The sequence below is a fragment of the Sphaeramia orbicularis genome, chromosome 3 (assembly GCF_902148855.1).
Source record: "Sphaeramia orbicularis chromosome 3, fSphaOr1.1, whole genome shotgun sequence".
NCBI lineage: Eukaryota > Metazoa > Chordata > Actinopteri > Kurtiformes > Apogonidae > Sphaeramia > Sphaeramia orbicularis.
Genome location: NC_043959.1, coordinates 50524258 through 50540306, shown reverse-complemented (window position 1 = coordinate 50540306; position 16049 = coordinate 50524258). Strand labels below are relative to the sequence as shown.

The 16049-nt window shown below is 39.9% G+C and overlaps 1 protein-coding gene across 13 annotated transcripts in view; it reads left to right on the top strand.

Moving 5' to 3' along the window:
* The window catches only part of plekha7b (pleckstrin homology domain containing, family A member 7b), a 76893-nt gene that overhangs the window by 3995 nt on the left and 56849 nt on the right, over positions 1–16049 (top strand). The window contains exon 1 of one of the 13 annotated variants that reach the window (XM_030130978.1): positions 8540–8644. The exons of 11 other annotated variants lie outside the window; for them this stretch is intronic. Coding sequence is in view for 1 of the 2 variants with exons in the window: in XM_030130971.1 (XP_029986831.1) it covers positions 10355–10428 (74 nt within the window). In the remaining variant the exon portion in view is untranslated. Of the gene's footprint in view, positions 1–8539; positions 8645–10285; positions 10429–16049 lie in introns of those variants that run through there. One more of the 13 variants, XM_030130971.1, reaches the window with a different exon arrangement.

Genomic DNA, 16049 nt, shown 5'->3' with positions numbered 1-16049 from the left:
CATGTATTTGCAGAACACGACACATGGTCAAAATAAGAAAAAGATGCAGTGTTTTCAGACCTCAAATAATGCAAAGAAAACCAGTTTATATTCATTTCTAAACAACACAAAACTAATGTTGTAACTTGGGAAAAGTTCAGACATCAATATTTGGTGGAATAACCCTGATTTTCAATGACAACTTTCACATGTCTTGGTTCTCCACCATTGCTGTTGGATGACTTTATGCAGCTCCTGGCAGAGAAATTCAAGAAGCTCAGACATGTTCCATGGCCTGTGACCATCCACGTTCCTCCAGAAGTTTTCAAAGTGGGTTCAGGTCTGGAGATTGTTCTGGCCATGACAGGGTCTTCATCTGGTGGTCCGTCATCCACACCTTTATTGACCTAGCTGAGGCCAGGAGCATTGTCCTGATAGAAAAACCAGTCTTCAGAGTTTGGGAACATTGTCAGAGCAGAAGTCCAGTAGTTTTCAATAGTTATTTTTGGATTCCAATTACTTTTGTGGCACTAATAGCACTGTTTTTGCCTATTGTAAGAAGATAATGATGGCCACAGTAGTGGTTTTTATACTTCTCCTTTTTCAATAAGACATGGATCAGGTGTTTATTCAGTAGAATAAGGTGTGCTTGTGTTGGAATTCAACAGACACAGGAATGGAATGGCTGTCATACATACGGACATGCTGATTTATGAGGAAATTGCAGTGGTCTCTTAATTTTTTCCAAAGCTGTACATACAAAATTACAATCCTAAGAAAATGCAACATCACTACTGGAAGTCTGGTTTGACTATTGGATTCTTCTATATTTGATTCTTGAAACATTTCTTTCATGAAGTCCTGTTTAGGATCAATATAGACAATTATGTTGAGAAACTGCTGATTGGCGTACCGCTTATGATGAGCATGACCTTCACAGTACAACTCATCAGGGGACATTTCAGTTATGTGCCCATTTGTTATTCGCCGGTGATGGAGCACTGTCATTTTCTAATTGTGAAGAAGTTTATCTCTTGTGCTTTATGTGATTTATTGCATGCTTTGATGAGGCCAGTCCCCTGTATTTGTCCCATGTTTCCACAGGGTTATGTTACAAAGCTTACCTGTTTGGCTCTTAAATCCATCAACCTGTGAGTTAAGCTCTAGGAGGTTTTTACACAGGCCCAGTTTCATTTATTGCTACTTTGTTCTTTTAAATATGAGTAGATCTGAAAGATTAAAGATGAAAAACAGCCAACGGTTCAGGAATATCTTAATGGCTTTGGTGTGAAATATGCTTTGGTTATTTCTTTTAGCTGGCGCTTCTCAAATGATAAGGACAAGGAGGATGGCTCCATCTCCGGCCCAATGAAATTATCACTTGGAAATCACATAAAAAAAACTTGGAAAAGGACTAGACAACTTGGTCTGTTGCCCAGAGTTAGACCATTAAAATCATCATTTAAGTCCAATTTTTTTAAATTTATACTATACACACTTTTCTTATTGAGTTCAGGTAAGGTAATTCTCCTGCCTATAGTGTAAAACCTGCTTTTCCATGTGATTTGCATTTCATGTGATTTACCCTTCAACATCAGACTTTCTAAGAAGCTTTTTTTTTTAAATGTAGCATAAATTGAAGCATAATTCACAGCAGATCCTTGCTTGAATCACTGGTCTCCAATTGGTCTTGTCTCTCAGCTGTCCAGAAAGCGTGGCGCTCAAGCAGGACTGAAGTCTGCATGGTGCTGCCGTGACAACAGTCGGTAGATGTGGTTGTGTGTTGATGGTGGAATTTAGCCGAGGTGGAACACAAAGGGACAATTGTTCAGGCCCTGCTGCTGTGGCAAAACTCACATTTATTTACACCTCGCTGTAAGCCTGCAGACCTGAGCTATCTGTTTGAAGGGTGCTGCGCTTTGTTATGTGAGTTGTACTAACTAAAACTTGATTTTCAGTGCCTAAGCTCAGACTAAATAAAATTTATATATGGTAATATATACATTAAATTATGGATCTTTTACATCAAACTCTTTCTGTTATTCAAATTTTCTCCCGCTTGCCTGTCATACTTTGGTTATATGTGGAGATGAGCCGTAGAAGGGCAAAACAAAAATGACATGTATGACAAGTATGTTTGCATCACATTATGATACATGATAAGGAGCTTCCTTTTTAACTAGGAGGCTTTAACTCTCATGAAATTCAGTACATCATTACTATGAAAGAGGAGTCACTGGATCAGATACATAAGATTAAGCTGTTACTGCAAGAATGATTGAATGCACTGTTATGTACATTTACAGATCCACAAACAAGATGTTAAGCAAAACACTAGTGTTCATGCATGGGGTTTTGTTAAGTAATTCCCTAGTAAAAGCCGTGAAACCTGATTCAGATGAGTTTTAACTTTCCATCACTTGCACTCACTGAGCATAGGAAAAGTGCAATTCTATAGCTCCCTGAGGGAAAAATGACCCTATTGAGGTACAAAGGTATCCTGTTGAGGACACAGTTCACATTGTTGAATAGGCTTACAATGCTGTGAGACGGTCCACGAGGAAGTGCTCCATATCTGCTGAAACTCCCTTAGACGTCCTACAAAAAAACTCACACCTCCTTGTGCGTCTTCCTAAACTTCACTAACTTCAGATGTAATAGCTCGGTCGATATCTTACTGTTTTTGCTGAGTTTTATGGGATTTTTCTGTGCCTATTTCCTTCCTGTTTGTTATGTTTTTAGATTGTGCTTGCATTTTGCATCAGCTGGAAGACTGTTTGGATCAGGACAGTATGGGTTAATTAGCCATCAGTTGTTTTGGGAGTTTTGAAACAGGAGATTTTAATGGGGATTAGAAAAAAAAGGTTAGTATCCCTAAAGGCCCTTATCTTCAGGCTGTCTTAATGAAGCTTAGGTTTTTTTTTTTGCAAACAATGCAAATCTGAGTTAAAAACATCATTGCCAAGAAAGATATTACTTCAAACTAACTCTGAGGTCTTAAAACGACCTTTGCCAATTCAGCTTTCAGAATGTGGTAAAATGAAAGAGATGTAAGCTAAATTTAATGGCTACATTTGTGATAAAATACAAAGAGTAAGCTTTTCAAGTTTTTGTGTTTTGGACGGTCTACTTTAACTTTTAATCTTTTAAGGTTTTATTTGTTCTAGTACATTCAGAGAGGCAGCCTGACCCCAGTGGATTGCAGTTGAGTTTTACTTGAAAGACATCACTTTCACACTGTTTTCCCCAATGGCTCTACTGTGTGCTCAGGCAGGAAGATAGGAAAAAATAAGACTAGAGTTTTTCAAAGAGGAAAAGAAGCAGACGTTCTCTTAAGAACTTGTCAACACTCAGGTTCAGGTTTTAAATGCGACTTCAAACTTCATCATTTGTCCTCAAGCAAAGTATAATTTACTGACATTAGTCTAACTTCAGTGGGTTTTGGATGATGTTAGTAACTCTTATAGTCATGCCATGTTTCCTTAAGGAACTATGAATACGAACTGACAGTAGACAATGACAATTTAGGAAACTTTGTCAAATAATGTTGCAAGTAAAGCAAGAAAGATCACAAATATATATTGGAATTCTACTCAGGTAGAGCTGTGCCGCTACAGGCAACAGACAGGTGAAAAATCAGTGTAAACGCATTTGTTTCACAGTGTTGAAGTAAGAGTGACAGAAACAGTGAAGCAGCTGTTCATCTTTCCTGGCTGTCTTCTTATGTAAAGCACTCATCTGTGTAATATACATAGAATTTGATATTTATCTATTCTGCTGTGTGACTGAGAGAGTGGCCATTTGGAAACTACGATAGGATGTTACATAAAGGAAGGTCTGGTGTAGATTAGGTATGTCATTAGGATCATCTCCTGTCACAGATGTTTCCCTTAATAAGATCCCATAACACAGTCGATGCATGCTCCAGTGAGTAAATATTAATTGCATTTTTATTTTGTCCAGATGTGCAGGGCTGCCATCAACGGGAGCATCGGATGTGATCTTTGCGAACTGTATAATGACAATAAACATGATAATTACATGCATGTCTGTTAAAAGAATATAGTGTCTCCTCGTACTGTTGAACATGTTTATCAGGACTCGTGTAACTCCTTGGTAAGATTGTCCTCATCTGTATTATTGTGTTGAAACATAGTTCAGTCTCTCAGACAGTGACCTTCAGCCAGAAATAGATATTCAGGGTACACAGTTGTGTTGTTCTTGACATGAAAAATCTTGATGAATCAAATAACCCCTGCTTTATCTGCTGAAAATAAAAAAAACATGATTATGAGTCCTAAAAAACAACAGCAAGAGAAATGGAATAAAAGTTAAAACAACCAATCAGTCAATGCAGCATTAATGCGTGAACATGTTTGTATATGGTCATGCATTTTCAGACACATTATTAAACTGGCAGAGAGGCGAAGGCTGCACTCAAGGATTTGACATGGCTGAAACCTTATTAAGTCTGTAATCAACAATGTATTAAGGCGAGTCCTAGTTTTGACCGCATGGAGGGTGTCTTTCTAATGTGTGCTTCTTAGATGTGGCAGAAAACACATTACTCCTCTCCGACCTTGTGCGTGTGTGCCAAAGGCCACAAAAATTCAGATTGGAAAGACTAACCGCATTTCAAGGTCAAGAAAATATCAACTTTCCTCAGCATTTCTCAGGCTTTTCTTCACACCACCCCTGAAAATAGTACCCACAGTATTTAATTTCAGCGTTTCTTTTAAATCCAGGTAATGTGATTTTACTGGGGAAGCAAAGGGAGAACTGGATCTCTGTCGTTCCCTCTCTGTCACACACAAGCTGCATAGGATTGTATAGTTTCTTATGAACCTAACAGATATCCACTGACGTACAACCTTGCCATGAGGTATGAGTCATTGATCTTGAGAAGATGAAAATAGCTCAATACTGACATTGGTCGAGAGATGACAACACTTATATTAAGATTCACTGGCAGATTTACAAAAAAGGTTCGTTTGTGTGCTAGAGCAGTCCTCTCATTGTTGTAGTCTGATTTATGTCACCTATTTGTCATCAGCAGATCATTGTTCATGTTTAAATCATGTCCAGCTGTTATATCTATCTGTCTTCTAATGGCTTTAGCGTTTTATAAAGAGCTGAGCTGTCAACACGTTCCACTGAGACTGACAACGCTTGTGGCAGTCAAACAATTCAGATGGGACGGTGGTGTTTGGGCCCACAAATAGAGTTGGAGGTTAAAGCAGCCGACTGAATAAAGACGTGAAAACAAAGAGTTGATTGAGAGTCTGGTACAGTAGACGTCTGTCCAGCAGAAGAAAAAAGAAGTCTTCCATCAGGCCTGGATTAGACTTGTGATATTTGTCCCCAGAATCTGCAATGAATGACTACATTAAGAGCTGCGGGCCTGAGGTGTGCTGTCTGTGATGATATACATTATCTCGAATGAGTCACTCAAGGTCCAGACGGTTTGGGCAGGTCGACCAGTCAGAGCTGGAGCGGGAGTCAGAGCAGAAACAGGGCAGGGGAGATGCCAGAGCAGGGATGGGGACATGCTGTTGCAGCTGCCTGCCTCTTGGACAAGGGACTGACTCGGCTGATCATGAAACAGAGGGGGTTGCTGAGCCGGAACCTTCCAGTTTGGAAAGGGAAGAAAGGCCGATTGAAACAAGGTAGCTGATCTAATTTGTGTTCTAGCTACATTTATGTTGTGGTTTGTGAATAGAAACATAAAAATACAAACTCTTAAATGTTCTAATCTACCATGCAAATGTAAACTTACATGTAATATCTGCCAAAAATCAGTGAGTTACTGTAAATAGGAAAACTTTCTTTGTCACTTCTCACTTTGTACGCTGTTAAAGAAGGAATCTCTGCACCTGAATAATTTTAGCTGCCTCTCAAGAGGAAGGAAAGAGTTTGTATACCCTCCCTCTGATTGAATTCAGATGACAGTTCTTTGTGCCGCATTCTGTCAAAGCCTGAGTGTGACTGGAGTTACTGCAGAGAAAGCAGGTCCCTCACTGTTCTCATCTCGCCTGACGGGTGAGCAGTGATTACTTAGCAGCCACAAAGGTGGAAGATGGATGTTGTGTAAAAACAGATTTTCCAGAGAGCCGTTCTAAAAACCAACCTTGTTTTTTGTGTTGATATTTACTCTGTCAGTAGGAAAGGTGAACAGTGTAGCGATAATTTAAATTCCACCTAAGTCCATGTGGCTAATGTTCCCAAGTTTGCAGATTTGTTAGAAGAGTTTGCATCAGGTAAACGGAACTGAATGTGGTAATAATTTAAGTTGTGCATAAACAGTTTTATTTACTTTGTAATACTGTGAAGCTGCTACTAACCACTCTGACTTAATTCACTGAAATACAATGCAAACTACATAAACCAACAGCTGTGAATTGCTGTTTTGTGAAATAAACAGTAGAAACTCTATTAATGTGGGTCCAAAGCTTCTTCTGAGCTACTGACCTCTAATTATGGTCCAAACTGTACTTTAAATATTCACAGAACAGCTGGAATTAGCCCCCAGGAAACCATGAACTAAAGTTTGACTAACACTTAATGAAGTGTGCAGTGGTTTGCTGTTAGGGTTTTCTGAAACCATAAGTGAGCCATATTTTAGTATTTAAATCCTCAGCTGAAGCGAATGGGTTTGGGTCTGAGAGCCTTAGACAGGCTTAGCTGGCTGGAAAGTATGTAAGGATTGCCTAACTTTCAATGCACTGCTGATTTTGGTATTATTATGTCGTTTGTCTACAATAAAAGACTTGCACTCTCTGTCTCTCAAGCAAATCCTCAGGAAAAGGCTACAATACTATTACAACAACTGCTACCACTACCACTACTACTACTACTAATAATAATAATTTCAAAAGTGCCTGTGTTTGCAAAGGCAGCTACACATTTGTTGCAAATTAACTTTAGTAATGCACCTTTAAGATATATTCAGATTTGTCTGCACAATTTGACTTTTATTTTATGTCACCATAGATTGTAGTAATAATCTGACTTGGTAGCATTTTACCCTTATACTACGTCCTTTAATAACTGAATAACATTTCAATAAGCTTGGCAGCAGACTGAGTGTATGAGCTGTGAAAAATGTTTCTCATCGTGGATTGCTTGATTGAATATTGCTGTTCCCATTAATGGAATATCGAGTGTGAAAAAGATAAATGAAAAGGCCCGACTGGCCAATGCTCATGAGAGCAGATTTGGTGGTTAGAGCAATTTCACTCACTGCAGCCTGTATTGAGCACATTGACCACACAGCTGTGTGAGTTCTCTCAGCCAATCCAATTTAATTTGCTGTGTACTGCTGAGATGCAAAGCTAATTTCTTATTCATGATCCAAATGATCCAGTGAATTGTTGCTATTTTAAATGTGTGATTCGATCATTTGTAATTGTTGTGATCAGAGCTCAATGCTGTGAACAAGACGGCATCTGCAGTTTGCGCAGTGGGAAATGCTTTTGTACCAAATATGTAGGGCTGATTCTGACAACATGTGCACGAACTGTGACAATTGCATATCACTGTGTGACTCATTCAGACCTGTGGTGGAGCATGTGAATGTGTTTCCTGCACAGTCTTTTTCTGCATGCTACCACTAGATAGTGCTGTTGAGTCTCTTACTATCCAATGTTTGTTTATTTCTTCAGAACAGATTATTCATAAAGTGTTTCTTACACTGACGCTATCCTCATTGTAAAGGCAGTGATAACTGTACTATGTTGTTGAAAATGTATATATGTATGAAAGCTTAACACTCAGTTGAATTCTAATGTTTCTTTATCCAATATTTGACAAACTCATGGCTCAGCTGAATTTGACTGTATTGTACAGAATATATTAAAGTACAGATAATGTCATCAGCTATTCTTAGATAACTACATCTATTTCATCATCATCTGTGATGTATTTGTTTCTGATTTATTTTTGATTTGCTGACATAACAGACTGAGGGAGGTATAATGCTCTATACTTTATCTGTGTCATAGCCGGTACATTCAGCTTGTTATTAAGATGGCAGTGGGTGATAGAGTGAGGCATGACTGTTGACCTGGCAGTCCATCGGATGTATCGACCTAAACCACCCCATCCAGCCTTCTGCTCTTATCTATATGCCTGTCCGTGGATTATTGACCTGGCACTGCAGCAGCCTGAGCCAGCCTCTCAGCTACAGTCTGTCCTCCCTCCTCTCTGCTCTCTCTCTGCTCACTGTCTCTCCCTGGCTGACCGGGATGTGATCTGATAAAGAGGACTCAGGGTGAGACGGAAGGCTCTGGTTGCAGTGAAAGACCAAGGTCAGCACATGAGATTGACTGGACAACACAGTGAGGTGATAACTGCTGGTATGTGGTTACCAAAATGATTGGTGACTCAAGAGTTTGTAAGCAGATGAGACCCTTCCCCTTCCCTGATTCTTTACATAGGCATTGAACAATAGAGAGTTAGAAAGAGTGATCGTAGTGTGGAGAGAGAGGGCTGAAACAGCAGTTATATTTCTATCTGACACTGCTCTTTGTGCCCTTTCTAGCACACCCACCTAGTAGGCTACTCACAGTTACTGAACGTCAAAAGAAAGAACAGAGGGACAGTGCTTTTTGTTCATCAAGACTGAACAGTTCTGGACACATTTTTGATTTGGATTAATCACATACTGGTGAGTAGTAATGTAGCGTCATGTTTTATTCAGACTCTAAATCAGAGACTGAAATTATCAGAGAGATACTGGGGGCATGTTAATGATTCAAGTTAAGAGGATGAATGTATTACTCATCCAGTGGAAGGGCAGCATCAACATCAGGAATTGTATCGCTTTCCAAAAGAAGTTAATAATGTGTTTTTGTTCAAGTATTGATGTGGGTACTTCATCACTGATCATAAGTTTAAAACTTGTTAAATACTTATATACGCTACAAACATGCATATCTTACTGCTCTACTTTCTTTTACTACTTTGTATGATGCAAATGTGCAGTTGTAAAATACCAGTTACAGTCTATTCAGAATAAACTATTGCTTTCAGTTGTATTTTAATAGTATAGAGATACTGTAAGTCGTGGGTGTCTTGCCTCTAGCATGTATTGCAAATGTGTATTGCACTTTACCAAGAATTAAAGAATAAACTACAGTCTGATCTGTTGTACGTTTGGCTTTAGTTTATTCTTTTTTTTTTTTTTTCTACCAAGCAGTAAGAATAAACTATAGTGTAATATGGTGTGTGTTTGGCTTGTGGGTCTGTCAGACTGGTTTTCTCTCCCTGTGTTGAAGTGGTCTTTACATCTGCATCGCGAGTACTTTTGACTCCTAAGGGTATGCCAGCGAGATCTGAAGGCGAGAGTAGATAAATGAGAAAGAGCAGGAGAGGATGAAGCCTGGGGGATGAGGGAAACATCAGCCAGATGCATTACCTGCATGTTTGTATGAGTGTGTGTGTGTTTATGAGTGCAGGTACAGTCAGTTTAAACTGTGAGTTGACTTCCTGAGTCCTTTGTGGCTGCAGAAAACATTTTTCACCGGCACCCCCCACTGTCTTTATTAGCTGATAGTAGGCATTTGCAGCATGGCATAGTCATCAGTCTCTTCAGCTGTTGGGTCTCAGCCCAGCCTTGACTTCCACTTTTCATGTTACGAATGATGTAGCCTTACATTACACTCTGTCTCTCCTTCATCTGATGCCTTACATTTTTCCTGTTTAAGCTGTTTACTGACCCCTTCCTTCTCAGTTGCTTATTAAGTACCAATCCTAAAAAGAATCTTAGTCATTCAGTTTGTCAAAAATGTTTTCCCTAGTTCCTTCCTTATTTATGCATCTTCCCTCTCACTCTGCTTTTCCCTCCTCTTTCTCAGCGTACATGCAGTGAATTGCCTGCATGACTGCAGAGGGAATGGAGCAAAGAGGGCGTCCAGTTCAGTGAAGTGCTCTGACTGCACAGCTCTGCTGAGGAATGCATATATTAGCAGTGAGCTGAGGAGAGGTGAGCAGAGGAAGAGTACCACCACAGGGAGGGAATGAGAGAGGAGAATATGATTATATGGGTTATGGCTAATGCTTTGTACCTGTGGTATTACTTGGTGCTTTGGGACCGCTTACATGATGTATTGGTGAGGTTGGCTGGCCTTAATTATACCTATCACAAGCCTAACACTGTCGGAGACATGGGACAGTTCAGTGGTTGCATGTATTTTTAGCTCCACCTCATCAGCACGAGAAGCGGGAAAGAGGATGTTTTGAATGAATCAACGCCACAGTGTTAAGCAGAAGACGTCAGCATAGCTGCACTACCAGCTGAGAGGAGTACACACATACAGGCACCACTGAGAGGAGCAGAACAGAGCAGAGCACAGCAAATCACAGACCTGCAGCAAACATGTTGGGCCAACCAGGACAGTCTTCCTTACACATCCCTTACAAGAGGCAGCCGGTGTATCGCACGGCTCACAGGTGTGTATGCCTGCCTCTCTCCCAGCACATATGTAGGATTGCATCGCTTGGTACCGAGGAGCTGTTTCTGCTAAAGCTCCTCAGCAGCTGCGAGAGATAAAGTGCTACAGATTGCATGTTGTTAAGTGTTTGTACAAAGTATATGGGCAGGCAAGAGCATTTAAATGCATGCTTAGAGATGTTGATCATCCGTTTTTGTGGCAGAGTAGGCAGCTGGGCGATTTGAAAATGCAAAACAAGCAGCCTTGGGATTGCCGTTGGGAAGTATGTTTATCAATGTGTATTAATCAACTGTCTTTGCAGAAATGGAAAGCAAGAAAGAGAGATGCTCACTGCAGTGCTTTATGATCACAGGTCACTGACCGCTGTGTCGACGTAAGCACAACTGGGATCTCTCAGGCTGATTATTACTTTGTACTGTGTTAACATGGAATGTCTTTATAGTTTAGACTGAATTGGAGGTTTGATGCAGCGCCACCTCTCACATACTTCAGAAATGCTCTCCCCGTATGAACTGTCTTGTTTATAAGATTTGGTTCATAATGTTTAGCTGTTTTTAGGGCCCAACCCACAAGCAACTACAAGCAGATTTAGTGCATGTACCGTATCACACTTCCACCCTGATGCCACATCTGCTGCATAACTCTCTGTCCTTGAGTTGATTCAGTTTTGTTTTTATTGAAATTTAAGAAATTCTGCTAGCATATGTGGGCTAAATTTCACTAATGAGGATTCACAGTGAACTGTACATGTACGGTGGGCTGTTGTGCATGACCTGCGACACATTCATCCAGTCAAATCTAAGGATTTGCCAATTAACTAAGGTCTATCTACTACTGGAATGCTATATACGTGTCTTAACAGCTTATTGTCTAAAGCTCTAAGTCACTTATGTCAAATTAAATTGTTTCTTTTTGTCACAGATCCAACTACTCATAGATCCATGCACCAGATATCCAGCTTATTATCATTCTGTCAGGGTCTCGATGTCACCTACTGCGATAAGGTTACTTAGCCTATTTATCATTCCTGCATGTGCTCCCTCATTGGTCAGCCCCCTGCTGTGTTCTCAGCCACAGAGGCAGTGGGGTGTAAATACCAAACCGCAGAATTTCACCTATGTGTAGCAGATAGCAGAGGTTGACAGTCTGGGCCAACATTGAATCAATATTTTCATTACAGACTGTATAGCTACATTTATAACCAAGCTCATTGAATCAATGAGCCTCTACAAGCACGTCCAGTCTCGTAGGGTGGTCTGCTTATAATGGATTATATAAGGGTCTGCATTAGCTTTCTCTGGTTTTACTCAGGGTGGATAACGTCCAATGTGATGTTCAGTTCAGTACTCTTCCCAGTTGGTTCCTGTTGTTCAGTTCTGTCCTAGTCACACCCAGAACAGTTCAGCCAAGCCTGTCTTCCCCCTCTCATCCCTCGGACATAATGTGGCCAAAAGCCACGGTGCTTCATTTGTATGCTTAGCAGATGTAGAGGTCATATTGTTGTTAACTGCGAGTGAATGGTTGAATGGCTGTACCACTTCAATCTGACAAAATGACACACCTAAAACTGGTGCAGAGGACAGAATAGACATAGAAAGAAGGAGGAAGCATCAGAGACCGGAGGTGACCTCTCTTTAACCACAGAAATTTTACACATTTCCAGGGAGACTTGATATTTCTAAGAATAGACATAATGATGATACTTAACAGAAGGTTGAGGTATTTGAAAAGGGAGTACATTCTCTGGTTATTAAAACTATGACCTTTTAAATCCCCCAGATTGTGATTTAGATCGTCTGCTGAGTGGGAAAGAAATTCCAGGGTAGGGACTGTTCTGGTAAAATCACTCCTCGCTGGCCAGTTTAGTTTTAGAGCTGTGCACCAGATGTGGCCTACCTACCTCCACTGATGCCTGACTTAATAAGCTTTCTACGTCTCTACAAGCTCTCCCCACTCTCAGGATCTAAAAATAGCCTCTAAATTCAGTTACCCTCTGCCAGCCAAGTGGAATCTCACCTAATTTACTTAATCCATCTGTTTAATTTTCCTGATAAAATGTTAATGTGATAGCCTGTGAGCAGTGCCACTGGAAGGGACAGATGTGTGGGCTTCAATCAAGTTATTATAGCAGTTTTTTTTAAAAAACAAATAACTTTGGTATGTGTTTGTGATATTTGTAATATTTGTAATATTACATCAAAATCATGTGGGGAAATAGCAGTTTAGAGGGAACAGATTGTAACAGGAACCTGCAGTGTTGTTCTGAACAGATGTGAAGGCATTCACACATGCTGTGTTAGGGAACAAAACACTGAGATTAAAAAAAATCTCCTCAGTTGTGTAATTTCTTTTGCGCCACTGGTTTCTCATTGTGTGGTGCCTGTGTGTTGTTCATTGAGCACTGCAGAGTAGTTGTGTTGTCTTAACCCTGTGTATCACTGTAATCTAACTCCCCAGTGGGAGTGTGTGCAGTGACTGCTTTTGCACAGCAGTGTGAGTTTGCTCAGATTCTGTAATGAGAACTGCAGGAGAGAGGTCCTCCAAACCTGGACACACTCACACACACACGCGCACACGCACACACGCACGTGCGCGCACACACACACTCACACACACAGATGACTCAGTCGTCATGTCTGAGAAAAATGTATGGATGGTATGGACAGATAGACGAGCAGGCAGATAGATAGATAGATAGATAGATAGATAGATAGATAGATAGATAGATAGATAGATAGATAGATAGATAGATAGATAGATAGATAGATAGATAGATAGATAGATAGATAGATAGATAGATAGATAGATAGATAGATAGATAGATAGATAGATAGATAGATAATTACTCAGGGTACTATTCTGCTGCAGTAAACTGTGCTGTACTATACAAGCTTGTCTGCTGGGCCAGGACTCTCTGCAGTAAAATCTGCCAGGCAGATCAAATACAGTGGCTCCTGCATTTTGCCTAAATGTGATGACAATATGATTTGTGACGGTAACAGTTCCAGAGTAATGTGATCAAAAGACAAAAACATATTTGCCTCTTAGAATCCTTTGCAGTACAGTTAGATAATTTGATCCGTTTCTCTTTGCTGACAAAGGTTTTAACCGTTTTTTTTTTTTTTTAATGCATGCTTTTTCTCAGAGTTTAGGACTGTGATTTATGGGTGGGATGACATAATAATGCCTCTGACATGATTGTGTAAGGGATTTAGGCATCTTTCAGAAGGGGGTTAACTGAATCCGATTGTTAGAGGATCCAGTGACTGTTCATCTGCCCTTCTGCTTTTGGACAAAAGCACTGGCAAGTGACACGGCTTTCATGAAATGGCACAGGGATTACTCTTGTCCAGATTAGTGTATTCCTGAATGGTACAATGAAATACAAATATCTGTAGCTGTGTTATACCTTTACATTGTTAGTGCATGGGTTTCTTCTTTGTACAGTAATATTGTTCATGACTTTTCCCAAATGTTGATTATTACCAGTCAGAATTAAGTAAACCATGCATTGTATGTGGGCTGTGAATAGTGCTATTCTCTGTCTGTCTTGTTATTCTCTGTCTTCTGGTCGGTTCATCTCAGGGCCTAAGCCTTGAGAGACTGACTGTGAAAGAAGAGGAACATTCTGGCTGTAACACCAGATGAGCAGCTTTCATTTCAGTGAATGAAACCAAAGCCACCATGTTTCTGTTTTTGGATGCCTCATCCTCTGTTTAATACATCCATGTTGGCAGGCCCAGCTGGTCAAACAGGATCATCCCCATTTGCTGAGCATCCACATCCATAATTTACTGTGAGAAAACCCAAAGATGCATATTATGAAGCCTTTTTAGCCCATTAGGGTTTGACTTTTTCTCAGTATGCTGTATTTTTATACTGCTCATTTAAGTGGAAGTTTGACAAGACATTGGATGTTGTTTTAATTTCAGCAAAAGGAGGAACAGGCTGTTTAATCAGATCTTTTTTTTTTTTTAACACATTTAGAGTAGCCATCTCATGTAGTCGTTTTTTGGCACAGCTATCCCTTGCAGTTTTTTTCTTTTTTGTGATGTTTGATTTATTTTTGATGTTAGAGGATTATGGAGATCAGAGATCAGGCAGATTATCTGACCATGAACATATGCAATTTGTATGTATTTGTGTCTGCATGTGATTTGGGAAACGTACATGTGGTGTGACATATTGTCTTGATTTGAGACGGGAACAGAGAACCAATGCTACAGATCAGCCATTTGGTACTGTAAAAGTTCAGGGAGAGACAGATGACTCAGAAAAATGCTTGCAGTCAGCCTTGCCAGTGATAACTGCTGCTGCATAGGACTTACACTGAAAATCTGCAGGTAGGACATGTTTGTCTTGGTTCATTTACTTTGTGGTTAGACTTGTGATAACATCTAGACGCACACTTAAAGAATAAGGCTGACTGCTTGTAAACAGTACTGCAGAGGTAAGCTAATCTACCGCTTTGACCTCAGTTTAAGTTTGGGTCCTTGTCTTCTTGATCTGATCTGCTGTTAAAACACCCTCTGACTTGTGAAGAGGAGCATTGGCTTTGATCAGAGAAGCTGACTTCAAGTTCCTTTACTTTGTTTTACAACTCTGCATTTTTAGTTGACTTTTCTATGGCTGCTGGTAGTGAATTATTGTTTAATTGTAAATACAAATTCATCATGCATAGCTGACATCTGTGCTGCAAAGTAGCTGTAGAATTCAAAACGAGCTGCCTAACGATAAATTTTTTTTAAACCCTCAAAATCAACCTAAGTAGGCACTTCACATGCACCTGGAAAGGAGATATTAAGAGTCTGTGCAATCATGCACATCTCCATCGGGAATGTGCAGAATCAGTTTTATCACAGGGAGGATGCTGTGACAGCTCTTAACAGTGTTCTTTGTAGGAGTATGAATGATAAATGTAGCTCAGTGGATGTGTGATATAGAACCTGATTTACCAGAGTGCCCTCGTGTGTCCTCTACTCAAAGATACGGGGAGGAAACATTTAATATTGATGGACTAAGCATAAAACTCTGCACTTGTGTCATTATTCCTGTGTGGATGTGTGGATGTGCACATGTATACAGGATGTGTGAACTACATAGACTGTCCCTACTGCACCATTGTTTTGTTACTGCTGGTTCGTTCTAGTTTTTGCCTATGTTTTGGACTAGGGATGGAGAGATAAAATAATTTTAAAAAGGTAGAATTTCCCCCAAATTTTTCTACTAGTGATGACAGATTAATTGTGTTTTTTTGTTATTGTGATATGAACATTCATAATACATGCACATTTTAAAAGACTGCCTGCCTGAATAATTAAAAAAAAACAACATGCATTCACACTCAGCATGTAAACATTTAGCCTTGCCCCAGCTATGCCCACAGAGTCACTGGTGGGAATTTGGGGGCAACTACAAGGTTAAGCTGTATATTTATCACAAGTTACATCGTCATTGCAACATTGGATAATGCTGTCACACATCAGAGATTTTATTCATGTCATGCAGGCTTAATTTCTCTGTATTTGTAGAAAATACTCACAGAATTCTACCTTTTTACTTGTAAAACAGCAACTAATTCCCCTTAAAATTAAATGACCTCATTAAATTTCACTCTTT